Source organism: Arachis ipaensis, chromosome B9, assembly GCF_059453495.1.
Source record: "Arachis ipaensis isolate K30076 ecotype BB chromosome B9, ASM5945349v1, whole genome shotgun sequence".
Taxonomy (NCBI): Eukaryota; Viridiplantae; Streptophyta; class Magnoliopsida; order Fabales; family Fabaceae; genus Arachis; species Arachis ipaensis.
Genome location: NC_142444.1, coordinates 23,074,009 through 23,094,819, shown reverse-complemented (window position 1 = coordinate 23,094,819; position 20,811 = coordinate 23,074,009). Strand labels below are relative to the sequence as shown.

The 20,811-nt window shown below is 35.4% G+C and overlaps 3 protein-coding genes across 20 annotated transcripts; 1 reads left to right on the top strand and 2 right to left on the bottom strand.

Moving 5' to 3' along the window:
• The first annotated feature begins 1,787 nt into the window (after nt 1-1,787).
• On the top strand, nt 1,788-3,537 carry LOC107617590 (UDP-glucose flavonoid 3-O-glucosyltransferase 7). Its single transcript, XM_016319381.3, has one exon. It carries the CDS (start codon nt 1,827-1,829, stop codon nt 3,339-3,341), a length of 1,515 nt encoding a protein of 504 aa, XP_016174867.1. The 5' UTR covers nt 1,788-1,826; the 3' UTR covers nt 3,342-3,537.
• A 1,743-nt stretch (nt 3,538-5,280) lies between these two features.
• LOC110266999 (importin subunit beta-1-like) lies at nt 5,281-6,107 on the bottom strand. Its single transcript, XM_021112119.2, has 2 exons — nt 5,575-6,107; nt 5,281-5,479 (listed from the first exon to the last, which is right to left on the bottom strand). The coding sequence occupies exons 1-2, from the start codon at nt 6,054-6,056 to the stop codon at nt 5,281-5,283; spliced, it is 681 nt and encodes a 226-aa protein (XP_020967778.2). The 5' UTR covers nt 6,057-6,107.
• Nucleotides 6,108-16,049: 9,942 nt separating this feature from the next.
• On the bottom strand, nt 16,050-20,374 carry LOC107617591 (histidine kinase 1). 18 transcript variants are annotated; one of them, XR_015899532.1, is made up of 8 exons: nt 19,829-20,369; nt 19,597-19,665; nt 19,331-19,400; nt 18,778-18,969; nt 18,503-18,662; nt 18,335-18,396; nt 17,051-17,219; nt 16,050-16,449 (listed from the first exon to the last, which is right to left on the bottom strand). XR_015899532.1 is itself a non-coding variant. In XM_088498649.1 (7 exons), the coding sequence occupies exons 2-6, from the start codon at nt 19,649-19,651 to the stop codon at nt 17,100-17,102; spliced, it is 597 nt and encodes a 198-aa protein (XP_088354775.1). In that variant the 5' UTR covers nt 19,652-19,665; nt 19,829-20,374; the 3' UTR covers nt 16,050-16,449; nt 17,051-17,099. The 18 variants fall into 18 exon arrangements, 16 of the variants coding, with proteins under 16 accessions (XP_088354775.1, XP_088354782.1, XP_088354772.1 ...); XR_015899531.1 differs by having other exon boundaries at nt 18,778-18,972; nt 19,829-20,328; XM_088498649.1 differs by lacking the exon at nt 18,335-18,396 and having other exon boundaries at nt 19,829-20,374.
• Between the last annotated feature and the right edge of the window lie 437 nt (nt 20,375-20,811).

The following is a 20,811-nucleotide window of genomic DNA, read 5'->3' as shown; positions in this document are numbered from 1 at the left end:
TTTAAATATATTTTTTTATTTTTAAATTATTTTATCAAATCTATAATTAATTGAATTAATTGAATTTGTCCCTACTATATTAAGGAATCAATTTAATTGAATAATCTTGAAGCGTTTATATAATTATTTTTATAGTCAATAAATCTGACAGTTTTTCAAGACTCAAAAAGTTATTAATAAGGATATATATGATGAATTACGAAGATTTTTTTCAGTACATAATTTTTATATTCTCCTATTTTATTTATTAATTATTCTTATAGTTTGATATGTAAAAATAAAAAAATAAAGATTTTCATTTCTTTTTTTTCATTACTTATAAGAAAATGAAGACCTCTTCAGATTCATATTTTAGCCTACCACTTAAAAAATATAAAGACAAATATAAATATTTATGACATTTAAGTAAAAGTTATCTTTTGTAAATAACTAATATGTATTTTGATTTATATATAATTTTTTTGAATCAGGATAATATTATTATCATTATTTTTTGAAAAAAAATATATATATATATATATATACTTTTTTATTATATGTTTTTATAATTTAACATTTTAAAATTTTTTTATAATAGTTTTAATTTTAACAAAATATAATATAAATAAGGTCATGTCAATATTAAAATAATAAAAAAATATTTATCTAATAAATTTAAAAAATAAATAAATAATATCCATGACATTTAAGTAAAATTATCTTTTATAAATAACTAACATGTATTTTGATTTATACATATTCTTTTTGAATCAGAATAGAATTATTATCATTAATTTTTTAACTATATTTTTTCTGATAATATATATACCTCTTTATTGTGTGCTTTTATAATTTAATATTTTAAAAATTTTTTATAGTAATTTTAAGGTAAAAAAATATGATATAAATAAGATCACGAGAATATTAAAATAATGACAAAAATGTTTATCTAAAATTTAAAGAATGAATAATATATTAACAAAAAAAATAATTTTTTAAAAAATAATAGAAAAGCGGCTGAACAGACACGATAGTGCCTGTTGAGCCGCTAGTATATATATTTATTATACAAATTAATCTCTTATATTCATATAATATCATTAATATTTTATCTTTGAATATTTTTTCTTTTTTTCTATTTTTATTAATATCATTATAATATTTTTTTTCCTACTCAATGTCATGGTTATTAATTATGTAGATGTAATAAGATAATCAAAAATTGACATACAGTTGATAATTTAATAATATTTAATAATTTTTAACTATTAATTTTACATAAAAATATCTATAATAAATTATATAGGATATAGTAATTTTTTTAACTAAATTAATATGTATTTGTTATTTTATTATATTCAATTAGAATAAGTAATAAATCATCTATTTTGTTATGCGTCTTATAAAGTAATGAATTAAAATAATTGATAATAATTGATTGATATAAATTATAATAAATAGTGTGATACTTAAATATTTAATTAAATTAATTAGTTGATATAATTAATTTATAATAATTAATTAAATTTAATGAATTAAAAAAATAAATTAAAAGATATTTTTAAAAACATATTACATCATCAACTTTATTATTAAATGTAGAAATCTAATTTTTATATAATAGGATAGATAGGATAGATAGAATAGATTCCCTCGCGAGAAGCGTGAAGCCACTTTTAAATGATTTTAGTCTGACTCCCAAGTAAATAATGCCACTTTTAAATGATTTTAGTCCGACTCAATTCCCTCGCGAAATGCGTGAAGCCACTTTTAAATGATTTTAGACTGACTCCCAAGTAAATAATGCCACTTTTAAATGATTTTAGTCCAACTCCCAAGTCTAATATATGTTGAGATTTGAGAGATTAACACAGGAACAGTTTTCTTGGAGTGCAACAAAAATGACAACGTCGACGTCGCGGCCATTGAAGATACACTTGCTGCCATACTACGCGCGGGGTCACCAAATCCCCGTCGTCCACCTAGCACGCTTCCTGGCCTCACGTGGACAGCATGTGACCATCATCACCACCCCTTCCAACGCCCGTCTAATTGACAAGGCCATCATCGGAGGCGGCGGCGATCATGACAACGCCTCCGACCGCATCTGCATGCACACCATCAACTTCCCCGCCGAACAAGTCGGTCTTCCCCCCGGCGTCGAGAACTTCTCCGACGTCGCCGACAATTCCGCCGCCCGGAAGCTCTGCATTGCATCGCACCTCATCCAGTCGCAAGTGGAGTCCTTCATTGAGGAGTCCCTGCCGGACGCTCTCATCGCCGACATCATGTTCACGTGGAGCCAAGCCACCGCGAGACGCTTCAAGATCCCGAGGCTCACCTTCAACCCTCTGTTGATCTTTGACATGTGCGTGGTAGAAGCCATTAGAGCTCATCCCGAGATCTTGAAATCCGACACGGGCCCGTACACTATCCCGGGCCTACCTCACAAGATCACCTTCCCCGTGAAGCCCATGGCGACTTTCAACAAAGTCATGGAGCCCACCATTGATGCAGAGAAAGAGAGCCTCGGAGTCATCGTGAACAGCTTCAAGGAGCTTGACGCAGAGTACGCCGAGCACTACGAGAAGATCACGGGTCGGAGAGTATGGCATATCGGTCCCACGGATCTCATGGTGCATAAAACCGTTCCAAGAGCCGTTGATAGCGAAGACGAGTGCCTGAAATGGCTTTCAACCAAGAAGAATAGTTCCGTGGTTTACGTTGCTTTTGGCTCATTGACCCGTTTAACTGATAAGCAGCTTTACGAGTTAGCGTTGGGCCTGGAGCGCTCAGGGCACCCATTTATTTGGGTGGTTTCGCGGAACAAGAACAACAGAGTTGAAGAAACAGAAGGGAAATGGTTGCCAGAAGGGTTTGAAGAGACGATGAAGAAGGAGGGGAGAGGGATGGTGATAAAAGAGTGGGTGCCGCAACCGTTGATCTTGAATCATGCGGCTATTGGAGCGTTCTTGACGCACTGTGGAACCAACTCTGTGAATGAATCGGTAGCTGCTGGGGTTCCCATGATAACAATGCCGGCGTCTGGGGATCAATACTTCATTGAGAAGGTGATAAGTGAGGTGCACGGTATTGGGGTGGAGGTGGGTGCAGTGGAATGGATCATATCGCAGTACGACACCCCGAAGGAAGTGGTGAGCGCGGAGATGATAGAGAAGGCGGTGAAGAGGTTGATGGACGGAGGGGATGAAGCGGAGAAGATCAGGAAAAGAGCCAAGGAGTTGCAAGAGAAGGCTTTGAAAGCGGTTGAGGAAGGTGGGTCCTCATACAACACTTTGACGGAACTTATTGATCACCTTCAGAAGCTTGTGGCGCTCAAAGCACCTGCAACTGCTACCTAGCTGGCTATCTTTCGTTTAGTCTGTTATCCGGTGATGAGCATGCATTTTTTACACCGTTGCCATAAAGTCCCTTAGCTTGTGACCTTTTTTAATTGGAATGGTTTAGACATTTTGTTGCTAAGAACTTTTTAAAAGCTTGTTTATTTGGAAACTATTTTAACTTAGTGAAAAAAAATTTATTTTTTTAAGAATAAAATTTATTAAATTTGATTAGTGTGAGAATTAATTTTAAAATGAGACTCATTTTGATCTGATTTATAATTGAAAAAAAAAAGGTAAAAACTAGAATTCTCAAAAGAATTCAAGATCTCTAAATAAATACAGAATAATTATATTATTTAAATTATAGTTTGTTGGCTTTAAATTATTTTTTTTATTTGTTTCAAAATAAAAAATTCTTAAATAAATTTTAATTGATAAATTTCCAAACAAACTCTAATTATTTGGTTGTTAATGTTATTGTGGTAACTTTGAAAATATTAAACTTATCTTTTGATATAACATCAAACAAAACAAAAAGGAAGAGGATGAACTTAGCATTCTCCCCCCAAATCGAAGTCTTATTTTATTTGTAGTTATATTTCCTATTAGGATTATTTTTTGGTGGAATATTTCTATAATTACTGTTGCCTTTTGCCCATTTCGGACCACTCTTTTTGTATCAACAAAATCTTACTATCTGGTGCGTAAATTGTGAACTCGTACAAGTGTATTGGGCCACCTAAGTAATACTTCAAGTAAGTGAGAGTTGATTCTATAAAAATTATCGGACTAAGCAATAATAATTACCTAATTGGTTTAGTCAAACAAATAGAAAATGGTTGTTGATGGTTAAAACGCATAAAACAGTAAATAAGAGAATAAAGAAAGCAATTAAAAGGTTGGTGCAAAAATAGGAAGAGAAAATAGTTAAGGGAGTAAATAGTTAAATTGGTCCCTGAAAGATAGCCCATTCTTCAAATGAGTCCCCGTAAGAAAAAGATAATAAAATTTGTCCCCGAAAAATTTAAAATTGGTAACGTTAGTCCTTCCGTCAAATTTCCGTCAATTCCGTCAGTGACGCCGTTAACTGTTGCTTAGGTGGCTGTCAGTGTGGCATATGAGCATGCCAACTTGGCGCAGAGTGGCTGGTGACAAGATATGTTTCCATATGTATGTCAAATTAGTCCTAGGTCTGTAAATCCTAATCCCCTCTTCGTTTTAAATTGCCATTGTTGCTGCAGCTTGAGCTTGATTCTGCAGAGGCCGAAAATTCATGACCGGTTGCACGATGGGTAGCATAGGTGGGGGTCGCAGTGGACAAGTGTCGCAATCACACGGAAGCCATGCCTCGAGCTCTTCGCTGCGGTGGCGGAGGAAGAATTCCGACCAAGTTTGCTTTTGTGGGCTGAAGACAGTGAGTTGGATTTTGACAATTTGGTACCCTAATGTTGTGCAGAGGGACAATGTTAAAGAGAAAAAAAAACTAGATGCAGTGTTAAAAGTCAGAAACAGGAAGAGATTCTTTTGAAACAAGGCACTTTGGTGGTGTTGATGAAAACCAGTTCAACCCTGTGAATTCCACCATTCTAACAACCCATGGCTAGTTTATGGGAAAACCATTGTCAGGCTATAATGGGTTTATCTTCTAATAAGACCAACTTCAGACCCAGCATCAAAGGTATCTTAATTTTTCAATCATGGATCAGTTACCGCCTCCCCTCGGCCATGCAACCAATTATGTGTCCCATGAAGACCCACACCCGCATTTGCAAACTCATTGCTACCTTCTTCCTCTTGACCAAACTGGACTCGATGGTGCTCATGCAAAAGTCAGTGATGCATTGGTGATGATGCAAGTGTTAGTGACAACTTGACTCATGCAATCTCCCAATACCGATTTTGACACCCAAATGCATGCAGGTAGTTTACGAAAAAGAATATGCAACTCAGATGAACCTCAAACAGATATAGCACGATTGATAGCCAATTTGGCCCACTCAGCAGATTCTTTAATCAAATGATCTTCTGAGGTCAAACATTCATCTAAAAATTCTTTGCTTGACAAAGACTGCTGAATTAAAGAACCTGCATTGCTTCCTAGCGTATCAGCCAGATCTCCAAGGACTCCAATTGCTGTTTTCATAACCACTTCATCCCTGCATAGTGAAGGCAACAAAAGCCATTAAAACTGGTTATTGTATTAAAAAAAAAAAAGCAAAAACACTCAAGGTAACATTTTTCACTTTCTTACATGTCTTTTTCCATGTATATGCTATCCAAGAATTGGAGGATGTGAGGTGCATAAGGAATCAACAGCTGGGTTTTTGATGAATTCTTGAACCCTTGGAAAATCCCAGAATATGCCTCTAATATTCCATTTTTCAAAGAATTAATGTACTCCGTCCTTTCATCATCAAAACCTGATGTGTGGGCATACAACTCTGAGGCAAGCTGCAGTGTGTTCATTGCATACATCAAGTATTTATTAAAGTTTTCTCCTATTGCAAGAGCTATATCACCAATGCAAGAGAACAATGGGGGCTTCACAGAACGGTGCAAATTATCACTTGACAAATTCTTCAGAAGTTGTGTCATAATCCCATCACAGTAAGGCAGTATTTTATCTTCCAATGCCCTGCACAAGTCCCCCACCACACCAACAGTGACGGCACAAAATTGATAATCCTCAAAATTCTGAAGGTCCATCTCCAGAAACCTGTAAAATTCAGGCATGTATTTGGCAAAATCGGCGCCTATAGCATAGGCAAGGGCTCCAATGGCTAGCATGGCTTCTTTATGTGCTGTGGCGTTTCTGCAAGCAAAAACCTTGTAGAAAAGCCCCATTATCTGATCAGCATACTGCAGGAAGACATATTTGGTGGGCTTTGAAGACCCTAGCTTCTGAATAATTACTTGCAAGCAACCACAAAGTAGGCCAATCAGTTCACTCTGCTTTTCTCTTTCATCAGATGGATTTCCAACGATAACACAACCACATTGATCAGGAGATAAAACCACAATCACTCTCACAAAATAAGAAAAGAAAGCTAACCTACCTCTTATGCAAGGCGACGGAGTGCCCTTTTTGGTTGACCAACGTGGTCGCAAACCGGTCACCAACAACTCCAGCACACTGTCGTCGTCGGTCAAGCCTGGTCGTCGCCGTTCAATGCTTCGTCTTCCTGGAGGAAACAACTAAGACGAAGGGACTGCAGGGGTTCTGATGAAAACCCAAGCGTTGTAACGGGGAGCAACGAAAACGACGCCGTTTCAGCCTTTGCTGACGTGTTATACTAACGGCCAGGTCAGCATATGTTCACGCCGTTACTCAAACATTTGACGGAAGGACTAACGTTACCAATTTTAAATTTTTCGGGGACAAATTTTATTATCTTTTTCTTACGGGGACTCGTTTGAAGATCGGGCTATCTTTCAGGGACCAATTTGACTATTTACTCATAGTTAAGGCTTTAGAGATGCTTGTTTTTTCGAATTAAGTTTTCTTACCAACTATTTTAATCATGCAAGATTCATTCCATGGCAAACTGTAAATGACTAAACCCTAATGTCTTAGTAATTTAGTCTTCTTTAACCTTCATTAACCGCCACCGTCGTAGTCACTTAATTCCGATTAGAGGGTTAACTTCAAAACTAATTTATGGCTACAAAACCCCTAATTACCCAAAGCTGACAGGATTATATGTCATATATCCCAATTAGTTCATGTAATTAGCAACTTAGGAGGAATTTGTTTTCAAGCTGTTGTTCAAGCGTGATAGCTTTGTCGAGAATTACAAAAACACATGTTGAATAAGAGTCATACTTTCGTTCCATCCAGATTCATAAGATTAAGAACGAAAACAATCCTTGAAACTGAATCAATACATTAATTAAAATAAAAAAGTAATAGTCTTAATCCATAGAAATAAACAGAGCTCCTAACCTTCACCGAAGAAGTTTAGTTGCTCATGACTTACAGAGAAAACAAGGGTTCTGAAAAACGTGCGGAAGAGAGAGCCAAGATGCCCCTCTCAAAGGTAAATCTTTTTTTTATATATCTAACCTAATTTGGTTTGAAACTAAAATAAAATATTCAATTCTAAATCTAAAATATTTTGTTTTTAAGTAAAAATTACAAAAATTAGATAAAAGATAATAATTAAAATCTAAATCCCACTAAAGAAGCTCTCTTGGGTGAGTTTGACCCGTATTCTGGCGTTTTTATGGCGTTTAGCGCTGGCAAGGGGAAGTTCTAGCATTTTTTTTTTGTCCTCTTTGGGCGCTAAACGCCAGGCTCGGCGTTTAGTGGCAGATTTGGCAGTGATTCCAGAAGAAAATTATAGAATATTATATATTGTTAGAAAACTCTGGAAGTTGGCTTTCGAACGCTGTTGAAACCGCATCAATTGAACCTCTATAGCTCAAGCTATGCTCATTGGAATGTACAGAGATCAAGGTTGACAGCATCTACTTTCTTCCTTTGTTTTTGCACAAAACTCTGCCAAATTTGCCCAAATTTCACCTGAAATAATAAAAATACCAAAACAACTCAAAGTAATATCCAAAGATGATTTTTGCACTAAAATGTAGTAAAACTTAATAAATTCCAACTAAAAACAACTAGAAAATAAAGGAAAAATGGTACAAGATGCTCACGCATCACTATCTTTGAAAAATACAATGAAAGACAAAAATCATAATAATAATGTTTGAAACGTGAAGCACAACAAGAGTTCCAGGCCCACTTGAAGATACTAAAAATGGTTCAGAAAGTGAAGAGGTTAGTCCAGAATTAGTGAATGGGGTAAGAGATAGCCCAAAAAGAGTGAGGAAAGCCCCAAAATGGATGGAAGACTAGACTAATTGAGGGAGTACACTATACTAATTGATGGAGTGCACAATAGGAGATTACACTTGGGAGGTGAGGTAGCTAGTTTGTTAGAATGAGTGGAACTTATGATAAAAAGAAGAAATTATAGATTTGGGAAATAATCTGGAAATCATTGTGGAATCTATTAGGAATTTCTCCCTCAACTCAAAGGAGGAATTTCTTTAGATTTCTTCATTTTTAAATACACAGTCCATTCATTCATTTATTTCTACCTATTATTTCTTTTTTACATTTGAATTCACATACAAATTATTATACAATTCTTCTTCTTCTTTACATAATCAGAACCATCATTTGGTGCTTCATTGAGAGATTCTGGTATGGGAATCTCGAATGAACTCACCCTCTCACAAACGGAGATTGGCGCCTTGCAACGAAGTCACATCGAGCTGAGCAGCAAATTTACATCCAATGACAATCAATTGTCTGCCATGAAAGAGGCCTTGAAAGAGCTCAATGTTACGTTAAAGGGAGCTCTTAAGCTGAAGGAGGTCAAGTGTGACTCACCATGGGAATGGACTACATCATCATCGAGATCGCCAATTCAACCCTCGCTGACGACCTTGAAAGGAATTAAGGTTGAGCTACCTTTGTTCGATGGTGATGGAGTGGAAGAGTAGGCATTCAAGGTCCGATAATACTTTGAGTGGTATATGATTCCGGAAGAGATGAGGGTACGTATGATCTCTTTCCATCTCACTGGACTTGCCTATAATTGGTACAAATAGGGAGTCAATAACAATATTCAATATATTTGGAATTCATTCTTAGATGCATTAATTACTCGATTTGGCCAAAATGTATTTTATGACCCTAAAGCTGCTATTAAAGAGTTGAAGCAGGTGAATTCTGTTGCTGAATATCAGAGTCAATTTGAAGATTTATCAAATCAAGTGACTGGTTTAAGCGAAGATTGGTTAATTTCTTTGTTTGTGACTGGACTACAAGACTGCCTCAAGTGTGAGCTACTCTTAGCTAAACCTACCTTCAATGTCACAGTTGTCTCCCTTGCTAAACTTTATGAACAAAAACACCAAGCAACCTCAAAGATCAACCCAGAAAAAATCATGAGTACCCATAACCCCAATCACACAATGCCTACTAATAGACCATAACCACCTAAACAACCATTGAAGCCTGTTAGATTGACACCCCAATCAGGCGCTCTTAGACATTTAGCCCCACATAACCCCCAGCCATCAAACTTAAACCAATCCCACCCATTCAAGAAGCTTACCGCGGCAGAAATCAAACAAAAATGGGAAAAGGGTTTATGCTATTATTGTGAGGATAAGTGGTCTCCCACTCATTGATGCAAAACAACTTGCTACTTACTGGTGGAAAAAGAGGAGATGCATAAAATTCTGCGAGAACCAGAACCAGCGGTGGTTGCACCAACTGATTCGGAGAAGCCGATCATCGTCCAGCCAACCCACCAAAGATAAGCTTTAATGCTATGGTGGGCCAATACCATCCCACCACCTTTTGGCTAAAGAGAACATACTTGGGGTAGCCTGTTATGATTTTAATTGACGGCGTCAGCACCCACAATTTTGTCAAGGCTAGTGTGGCCAATAAACTCAGCTTGCCGATGCAACAAGTAACACCACTTCAAGTATTGATTGGTAATGGAGACGTTATTGGGTGTAAGGCCAGATGTGACAATATGTTTCTAGTGATGCAGGGCTATCAATTTAACATTGGTGCCTATGTGTTAGACCTACATGGTGCGGACCTTGTGTTAGGGGTGCAATAGTTGATGGGCTTGGGATTTGTGACAACTTACTATGGACTTCTCACTATGCATTTTGTGGTTAATGAAGTTTCAGTGACCTTGCAAGGTGAGCGACTCCTCTAATCAGAGGGAATTAGTAACAGAATGTTGCAGAAGATGGTGACAAGCGAGGTCGTTGACGGATTCTATCACTTGAAAGTGGTGGAAGAGGAAAAAGGGAAAGTCGAGGTAACTGCACTGGTGGATGAAGTCTAACAGATTTTAGAGGAGTTTCATTAGGTCTTTGAGGAACCCACCAGCTTACCCCCTAACTAAAGATATTGACCACCAAATCACTCTTGAATCGGGAGCAAAGCTAGTGAATGTACGACCTTACAAATACCCCATTTTCAGAAAAAAGAAATGGCTAGACTGGTGGCTGAAATGCTAGAATCAGAGGTGATTCAAGAGAGCCAGAGCGATTTTTCTAGCCCTATGCTGTTGGTAAAAAAAAAAAGGATGGGAGCTGGAGATTTTGTGTAGATTATCGTGCCTTGAATGCAATCACGGTGAAGGATAAATTTCCTATTCCCACCATAGAAGAGATATTAGATGAGTTATTTGGTGCGGCTTATTTTTCTAAGATTGATTTATATGAGTGAGGAGGTCATTCTTATGACAACCTTCTGAACTCACGAGGGACACTACAAAGAAGAAGAAGAAGAAGAATTGTATAATAATTTGTATGTAAATTAATGTATAAAAGAAACAATTGGTAGAAATGAATGAATGAATGGACTGTGTATTTAAGAATGAAGAAATCTAAAGAAATCCCTCCTTCGAGTTGAGGGAGAAACTCCTAATAGATTCCACAATGATTTCCAAATTATTCTCAAAATCTATAGTTCCTTCCTTTTATCATAAATTCCAATCATTCTAACAAACTAGCCATCTCACCTCTCAAGTGTAATCTCCTACTGTGTACTTCATCAATTAGTATAGTGTACTCCCTCAATTAGTATAGTCTTCCATCCATTTTGGGACTTTTCTCACTCTCTTTGGGCCATCTCTCACCTCATTCACTAATTCTAGCCTAACCTCTTCACTTTCTGAACACTTCTCAGCATCTTCAAGTAGGCATGAAACTCTTGTGCTATCAAGATGGCAGCAACTCGCTAATTATTTTTAATGACTGTAAAATTGATACAATATTTTAATATGAGTTAGGTTAGAATGGTGTAGTACACATAACTATGGAAGAAATTGTGATTTGTGAGTGATGATTTAATTACGTTCTTGTGCAACAAAAAATCATGGGTAACGACTAGATGGCACATGAAAACGGTGAATTACGATTTGCTCTTTCTACATAGTTTAATTTTCATTTAAACACATTCACTCTCATCTCTTCTTTCATCATGTAGAACGTTTTAGTTTTTATAAGAGGAGAAAATATAGGTGAACAATGCATATTATAAATAATGTGAACAATGGAGTAAAAAAGAAGAATAAAATTAATTTTAAAATCAAATTTTGAATTAATTAATTAATTATCAGATTTTAAAATCAATGTTTGAATTAATTAAATTAAATCATCTTTTTAAAAAATTTTTTATTCACATTATTGTTTGTTCTTAATTTACGGGACAACCATGATTCAAAAGGTGACTTGGGTAATGGCGGAAGTAACACAACTCTGTGGCATAGACCAAAAGGCCATCCTTAACTGTGACAAAACTCTGGAACGTCGTTGTCCCCCTCCCCCGCGCAGCCCGGGTAGACGCAGTGTAGCCACACCCGTCTGTTTCAATCACCTTCCTATGTTGTTCCCGTCTCTCTCATTCACGTGTATAGGAGCGCTGCTGCTGCAGTTGTTGTCTTGCTGTTTTCATGCCCCTCTTCCCTGGCAGCATTGCTATGGTGTCAGGTCACTTTCTCATGGAGTTGTTGCGGTGCCGCTGTCGGCTACTGCCACGCAAATGATGCCATCACACGCATTCCCCATGTGCCACTGCGGTTGTTTCGCGTTGTCTCATCGCCGTCCTCCATCCGCCACCATGGTTCTCCTCCTCCTCCTCCTCTTCTTCTTCCCCTTTTTTGGATGTAGATGTTCATTTTACTAGTTATGTGGATAGTTATTTTCATTCTAAAGTGGGTGTTCATTTAATATGGATTGAATTTAAGTAGATACAATGAAATTTGTTGGATGTTCATTTTAATAGTTACGTGGATGGTTATCAATTAAATCCCAGCCATCAACTAACCTTTCGGCGATGAGCTTGGTATCCGGTGAGGGAGAGAGCAACGTCAGTAGGGGGATGGTTAGCGAAGTAGCGACGGTACCCACGAGCTCGGTGGCGTTGATGATGTCTGGCTAGGGAGAGAGCAACGCTTGTGTAGGGGCTGGTTACGGAAGCAGTGACGGCACTGAGAAGTCAGAGGGCGACGATGATAATCGGTGAGGAGAGACCAATGCTAGTGAGGGGGCTGGTTGGGGAGCAATGGCGCTGATAGGGTTTCTTGAGGAGGCAGTAACGGCGGATGGTTAAAATTTGAAAAGGTAAGGTAAAAGGGATTTTTGTTACTTGATTTGGGTAAATTTTCTTTTTATCTTCATTGGACCAAGAAATCTGCCCGCTATTCACGTTGTTTAGATTTTCCGTTGTCTACCTAGCAGAGCTCTTATAAGAAAAGCACCCCCTAAAATTCATTATGGACATGAGGGCAACAATAATTATAATTTACAAATATACAAAACAAAAACAAAAACACAACCCCACCACTTTCTTGGTACACAAACCAAAAACTCAAAGAAGCTACTACTCTACCGCAACAAAAAAGATAAAATCACCCTATAATAAAAATCAAGACCACAATAAAACAAAGCATATGGACATATTTCATCAAACTGAACTCTTTGGTAGTATTTAAAAAGGAGACAAAGACTCAAAGATAGAGACTAAATCAAGCCTCTATATTATATTTGATATAAAGTGTACATGACTGAGTTATGTTTCAGTATCTTGTTTGATTTAAGATAAAATAAAAATGTAAATATATAAAATTACTAAAATACCCTCACCAAATAAAAAAAATTTAAACAAAACCCTATCCAGACCCAGCCACCCAACCACCCCATACTCCCCTCCCCTGGCCTTTGCCCTTTCCTAGTTCTTCTCTCTCTCCCCCCTTTCTCTCATCTCTGTCCTCCTCTTTCTCCGCCAGCACCCAACAACGACTGTTGTGTTCGAGTTATGATGACATCGTGTTTGTTGAGACTCTTCGTCATGTTCGAGTTCCAACCTAGCGACGACATCGTGTCTGCTGAGTGCCGTCATATTCGAGTTCCATTTCCTGTTATGTCGTGCCACTGTGCTGCCTCTATTCGGACCGTTTCGCTTTGTTTAGGTTCACTACAACAATATAAACTATTTTTTAGGATTATTATGTGTCAAAAAAATAAAATTCGTCAAAAAAATAATTTTGACACTATTTTAACTATGAAAATATGTTAATAAAAGTTTTGTCAAAAATAGTATTTTTAACATATAAGTAATTGTAAAAAAAGTTTAAATCTTATTTTGATAAATATTGACCGTCAAAAATAATTTGCTAGAAAAATTTGAGAATATATTTTTTGTGATACTTATTAACCGTCAAAAATACCATTTATTTTGACACTTATTGACCATAAAAAATTCTCAACAAAAATTTTTAACAAAGAATAAGATGAGATCTTGAAACTGAAGAATAAACTGAGATTTTGAAGATGAAGAATGAGTAGTATGATCCCAAACTGAGAGCAGTGTGATGCCAAAATTGACGGAGCTCAACGAAGAAAAGGAATAATGGAATAAGTTGAAAACAAATGAGTGTCAAAATTGAGGAGTAATTTTCTACAATCAAATTATTCGTAAAAAAAATAGAGAATTTGACATTTGTGATATTTGTCAAAAATATATATTAATTTTTCCACTTAACTATGGCTGTTAAAAAAAATCATGTTAAAATAGCTCTCTTTTCTTGTAGTGGTTTGCGGTGCCGCCTTTGTTTTCTACTGTGTCTGCTGCAGCACCTCTATTCTTCTCTTTTCTATTCTGATTTTAAAATTCTCTTATGTTATGATTGTTGAATCTGATTTTTACATATGTTTACGAGATTGTTGTAATTTTTGGTATTATTGTTGTTGTTGGTGGTGGAATTCGATAAGTTATTATGAGATTGGTGGTGGTGTTGTTGTTGAATCTGATTTATGCGATATTGTTGTTGTTGGTGGTAGAGGTGTGGTGGCGGAGTGAAATGTGGGGTGAGATTGGAAGTGAATGATAGACTTGGAATATGAAATTTTGGATGAGGATATTTTAGGAATAAAATGTTATTAATGTTTTAGTCATCGTCCTAAAAACTTTCAATCCTCTGTGTCCTCACTTTTTGGCACTCGGGAATGAAGCCTTACCCTTCGCTACTAACCTGTTAAATGGAGTTGAGCTGGCTACAAAATCCATTGCTTCAGTGATGGTTGCTTCCTCAAATCAAAGATGGGTGGCAGGGTCTTGAGAAAGAGTCCACTGCTGTCCAGTCATAGTCAGTAGGAGCTGCTCCGGCTCAGCTCGATCCAATTTCAAAATGGCACTCCGGCCTTGTAGTACCTCGCTATCCTCTATTGGTAAGTAGCCATTCTGAACTGTGCTTGCTTTCTTAACTCTAAAATTAGGTCGAAGTTGGTCCTCAACTCTTCTTCGTTGGAACCCAAATTTGGAAAAGTTCTGTTAGGTTCTTAGTAGCAGTCGGCGACCTTTTCTTCTTTTACTTCACATAGCTTTTCGTCTCCTTGATAGCTGGAAGTTCTCCAAAAGTATGAAAAGCTGGAGGACTTTGTACCAGCCATTCCAGTGCTTAAGAGATTTAAATTTTGTGTTCTAAAACTAAAATTTTTAATTACAATTTTTTACTACCAAATACAATATTAAATCTCAAATTTTCAGTCAGTCCTATTTACCAAACACTACCTTTGAATTTTCATGAAATCGTTAATAGAGTTTTCAACTATTTTGAAGGGTTATTATTATTATTACCTCATATTAATCGTGACAAACGTTTTTATAATTTCACAAATTTTTTTAATTTGTTTATATTAAAAAAATCAAATTTTTAAATATTCTAATCGGTACCAATGATTTGTATTTAAAAAAATGTGTATTTTTTATTCAATTGATTACTAATAATTTCTCCTTTTCACTAATATATTGACAAAATTTACCAACAAATTTTAATATGTTGATAAATCTCACGTGAAAAAATAAAAAATTTAGCCAGCTATGGGATTTTGGCGGAAGATTTTTTTTAAGACAACCCACAATAATAATCAAAGCAACGCAATCAAACCTCCGAATAATAATTATGTCACTAATAAAATAAAATAATAATAATAATAATCATCATCTTCTGCATGCACCGCCACTATAACATTTTTAAGTTGAGGCAACATTTAAAAATTGTTGCCTAAAGACTGACAAAATGTTGCTTTTGATCTATGGCAACACTTTTGGACCTAAGGCAACATTTTTGGGCGGTGTTGCATATGCAGCCGTTGCCTTAGATCAAGGCAACACTTTTTTGTTTCAAAAGCAACGCTTTTGAGAGCAACACTTGGTAAGTGTTGCCTTTGGTTGAAAAACAACAACACTTCGAAGGTGTGTTTGAGACAACACTTTTGCAGTGTTGTCTCTTCTCTCGTATTTTGATCACTACTAAAAAGTGTTGCCTTTTTGCAATAAAATGCAACTCTTTTACGTGTTGCTTATAAGTTGGAATTTGCAATTCTTTGAAGTGTTGCCTATTAGTTTTCAATATGCAACCCTTTAAAGTATTGCCTTTTCTTTTGGATATGTAACCTATACAAGTGTTGTCTTTTCTTTTGGATATGCAATCTATACAAGTGTTGCTTTTTCTTGTAGATATGCAACCATACAAGTGTTGTCTAATATTCAAAATATGCAACTAATAAAAATACAAAAAAATAAAATTTATAATAAAATTTTTTGTTCATACATGTGTAATTATTTTAATTAATAAATAAATTTGTGCACAATAGAAAAAAATTATAAAAGAGACAAAATAACTAATAATAAAATTCTAATTAAAATAGATATTAAAAAGTTCAATTAGTATTTCAAATACATGTTCATCAATAATTCTCAACAAAATAATAAAATTCTTGTCTAACAATAATTATCGTAACAAAATAGTAATTAATATTTATCAAAAAGATGTCAATCTACTTGCATATTTTATATCCATGCTTAACTTTGTTGGAACAATCTGATAGTGTGTGGATCTAAAATCAGTGCCAAATGAAAGCTTTTCGGTAACATCAGAGTAATGGTATGATGAACTCAAAATCCTCTTGCCTCCACTGAGTCCAATAACTGCTGCAGTAGCCATTGTTATACTCCCCTAATAACTATGTGCGAGTAACATCAAACTTCCCTATTAAATCAATAATTCTTAACCTGTGTCAGCTGAAAATACAGGTGTTAGAAAACTCCCAAATTGTTCTAAGTTCTAACTCTATGATTATCCATAAAATAGCAAAACAATACTAATAGAATAAAATCAAAGGAACAAAATAATTCAGGATCCATATACTTCAATTTTTTAGTGTAGAATCCATTGAAACAACTTATAAAGTTACAGCATATGAAAGCGGAAGTTCCCAAATGAAAAACAAACACATAAATGAATTGGGGTTTAGTTAAAGTTGCATTTAAAAAAACAATTGAAACATAAAAGGTGCAATAACGGAAAATGATGCATGGTATGTGTTTGATGAAGTACCTGAGTAAACTGAGAAATAGAAATGCAATTTAGAGAATGATGATTGCTCCAAAAAGGTATTAGCTTAGTAGTTCTTATTTAGAATCATAGAATCAGAAGGAACAAGCTCACAGGAAGAGACTTCACTTACATAACTGTTGGTGTGGAAGGAAATAACGTTGCTGCTATATTAAATTTTTCTCTTTTTTTTTTTAATTAAACAATCAGTATTTTGTTACATAAAAAATTGCAAAAGAATAACATAAACATATAAAAGCAAATAAGTATAAGATAGAAATATCTTACGAGGTCATGCCGCAACAATTTTTCTATATGCACAATTTGCACTTAGTGTTCAGCTACGTGCAGTAGCTTCATACTTAGCCCTGTCAGTCTTGTACATGTGCGTAATTTCAGGGACAAGAGGATCATCAGAGTTGGGATCCGTCAACATTGAGCAAATTGACAAAAGAACCTGAAATAGAACAAGACTAAAAACTTTATGTTTTCCAACATTCAAAACAGGATCAGCATAAATGAGGTGTTTTCATTCACATAGGATTCCATTTAGAAAATTTAAAAAACAACAGATCCACTTCTTATTAAGTATCTGCAGACCATATAGTGAATTATCAAGTTGGAACTGAAACTATGGAGCTTGCCCAAGAGGAACCTTTGTATATGTGAGCTTGATAAGGCCATCACCTACCACAGTGCACAAGGGTTCAGAGAATCTTCAAACTGAAACTAAAACCAAGGGTGGATACATGAGTTAATAGGAGCTTCTAACTATTTTAACGGATTGGATTCTCTTCCTCTATGAGATGATATTCTCCACAAGGATTTTGGACCATTAATTAACCTACAAACTGACGTCATGTGCCAAGTTTGATTGGTCAAACTTGATACTTAACACTATTTGTCTACACAATGCATGGTTGTGCCTCACTTCATATCAGATAAGGTTTCCTTTCTACTAATTACTCAAGCTATCAACATGTTGCTGCTTCTTTCATCTTTCACAAATTAGTATATTTGAGTAATATATATGAATTTGTATATTTTGTATAAATACAAACTACAATTGCTAATAATCTATTGATGAGTGCCAAAATACCTTCTCAACATAGACTAACATCAACTCTGTCAACAGTCAAGTTAATTAGAGATTTAATTTATCACCCTCTCATTTTATGATATAAGCAAAATCAACATTTGATCTAAAGCAAAACTACTGCCCAATCTGCAACACTTAATGAAAATTGTCTCAAAGTATGACAGGTACTAACATCTAGATGCATTAAGGAGATCAAATTAAAGATAAGATGAAATGACAAAACATGTCTAAAGACCACATACAGGAACTATAATGTGTATTATTAAAGCCTGCGTATATTTATAGAAAACACTTTGTATAACATACTTAAAAAAAATAAAAGAAATATATAAAAGGATGTTAAAATCACATTTTTAACGGTGCTTTTCAATAATTTAAGATGGTGTTTAACACTTTATGTAATACAATATAAGATAACATGATGGCAAATATTAATATGCTTCGCGTAAAGTAACGAATACATATCCACTAGCCTTTCAAGTTCCCTTCCCAAGTTGAATTCAGCATCTTCTAGAACTAGCTTTCCTGATTCCACCTATATTCTATGAATCTTTAGAAAGTTTTTCCAAACAAGTAAGTGCATATTTTTTTCAAGGAACTTATAATTGAATGTTCTTGAGCAAAATAATTAAATATGTCACCTTGCTGAGATCCAGGATGTTATTAAGAAGCCGGAGCAGCGCCGTCGAGCATTTTCTTATCTGAGTAACCGTTGCACACTGTTCGTTGGTTAGACAGTCGTTGGACATAAGAATGTCAAGTAGCCCAATTATTGCAGCCATAGGTGTCCTCAATTCATGGCTGCAATGCACCAAAAAGAAGGATCCTAATTACATGTTTGATAAAACAAAAGTAGATACCAAAATCTAGACACAAGTTTAGTATAATCAATAAGATTGAAACTGAGAAAATCAACCTCATGTTTGCAAGAAATTGGCTATTGCTTGATGCCTCTGCCTTTCTTCTAGCATCAATTTTCATTCTTTTATAAGGTTTGTAAATGTATATGGCAATGCCGTCTCTTACATGAAAATCAGACCAGACAAGTAAGTGCTTTTGTTTGCGGAGGAGATGGACAAAGTCGGCCACGGGCTTCAGAGTTGGATTGCTGCTATGGTCCAACACAAAATTTCAATAACCATAACAACATGCACAATCTTCCATATTTTGACACAAAGTGAAAAAAATACATAAATAAATGAAATAAGAATACATTTTGATTCAACTAACAAAAAAGCTTTTCATCAGCTTAGTAAAATGCCATACATGAATGTGCATTGTGAAGAACAAAGGGAAATCGATTATCCCATAAAAATTAATTCATGTGAATTAGTTATATATAATTAGTGCACTATCAATATTTGCAAACTTTTTATTGATAAATAAACTGAACATAACTCAAACCACTGATTGTGTAGAGGAGTAAGACAATGTTCTTAAAAATAAATAGAATAGAGCAAGTGCAGCACCTTGTAATCTTTTTTTTTTCATCATTCATCTTTTTTTGAAGCTTACCATTAGTAACACTTCTTTGATAACCTTCAGAGGAAAACACAGAGCCATAAGATGCCTGTGTTCAAAGATTGGCAACTAAGCACTCCCAAACACAAAACAGAACAACAAAATACAAACCTAAGAATGCAATACTATTTTATAAAAATTATGAAACAATTAAACTATAATCACATTGCTAAATTGTGATTACTCAAAAAAGAAACAACAATTTAAATCAAACCTAAGAGGTATTTGAAGGTGAGCGAAACATCGGTAAAGTCTTTGTCCTTCGACATGATCGAACTCGAAACTGCAAAAACAATGAAAAGAAGAAAATGATTATGTGAGCTTCTTCAATCGATTAAACTGAAAGAGATGTGCATGGAGATAGAGAGATGTATACTGGAACTATTGTTATTAATTCAACAATTCAACTAAATTAATCAAGTAGTATGTAAAATCAATCTACAAGCCTTCAACGACGACGATGGAGGAAGAGATGCTGAGGGCCGAGGCTGAGGCGAAAGGCTTGAGTGAAAGAGGTGAACAGCGGAGAGTTGTCGATTTGCCTGAGAGGATAGAGCACGGCACCACGGTGGAGCAGAGCAAAGGTTTCAGAACGCGGAGCAGAGCACATGTTTCAGAACGGCGCGAGCAGAAAAACACGACGGAGCATAGCAGAACAAGGCGTGAGCTCGAGCAATGAGAAACATGACGACGGCGAGCAGAGACGAGGGATTACAGTAGTGGCAGATCTGGCAGCGCAAGGTAGAAACAACAACAACAGCGCAAGGCAGAGACGGCGCTGGAGGTGAAGAAAGTGGCGGTGGCAACTTCTCTCTCCGTCGTCTTCTTCTCCTTCTTTCTCTTCTTCCTCCTTTGATGGCAGTTCTTCCTTTCTTTTCTTCTCTTCATCACTCTCTGTCTCTCTTCCCTCACCGTGTATTTTTTTCTTCTGTCTTCTCTTTTTCCCGTCCAATGGAGAACCCTAATCCTCTTTTTGTGGTGTTCTCTGATCTTCTAATCCTAATTAACTTTGTGTTTTATTGTTTTTTTGTTATTAAGTTAGATTTGTTTTAGAAAATGATAATCAAAGTTAAAATATGTATTAAAGATAAAATTTTAGACAACACTTAAAAAATAAAGTTTAAAATAAATTTAAAGACAACTCGTATAAAAAATAAGATATTAACTTTATAATAGTTGCTTTTGTATATTTGATGGGGCAACATTTAATAAGTGTTTTTTAATTTATCAAAGACATCACTTATAGGTGTTGATTTAAAATATTTTATAGTTCTATTTTTTTGTCAATGGTATCAAGTGTTGTCTATATATATTTTAGACAACATTTTTAAAGTGTTGTTTTGAATATATGTTGCAATAGACAAAAAATGTTGTAGTGCGCCATAGTGTATGTGCTAAGAATCAAGTTTGTGATTCATGTTGTGACAGT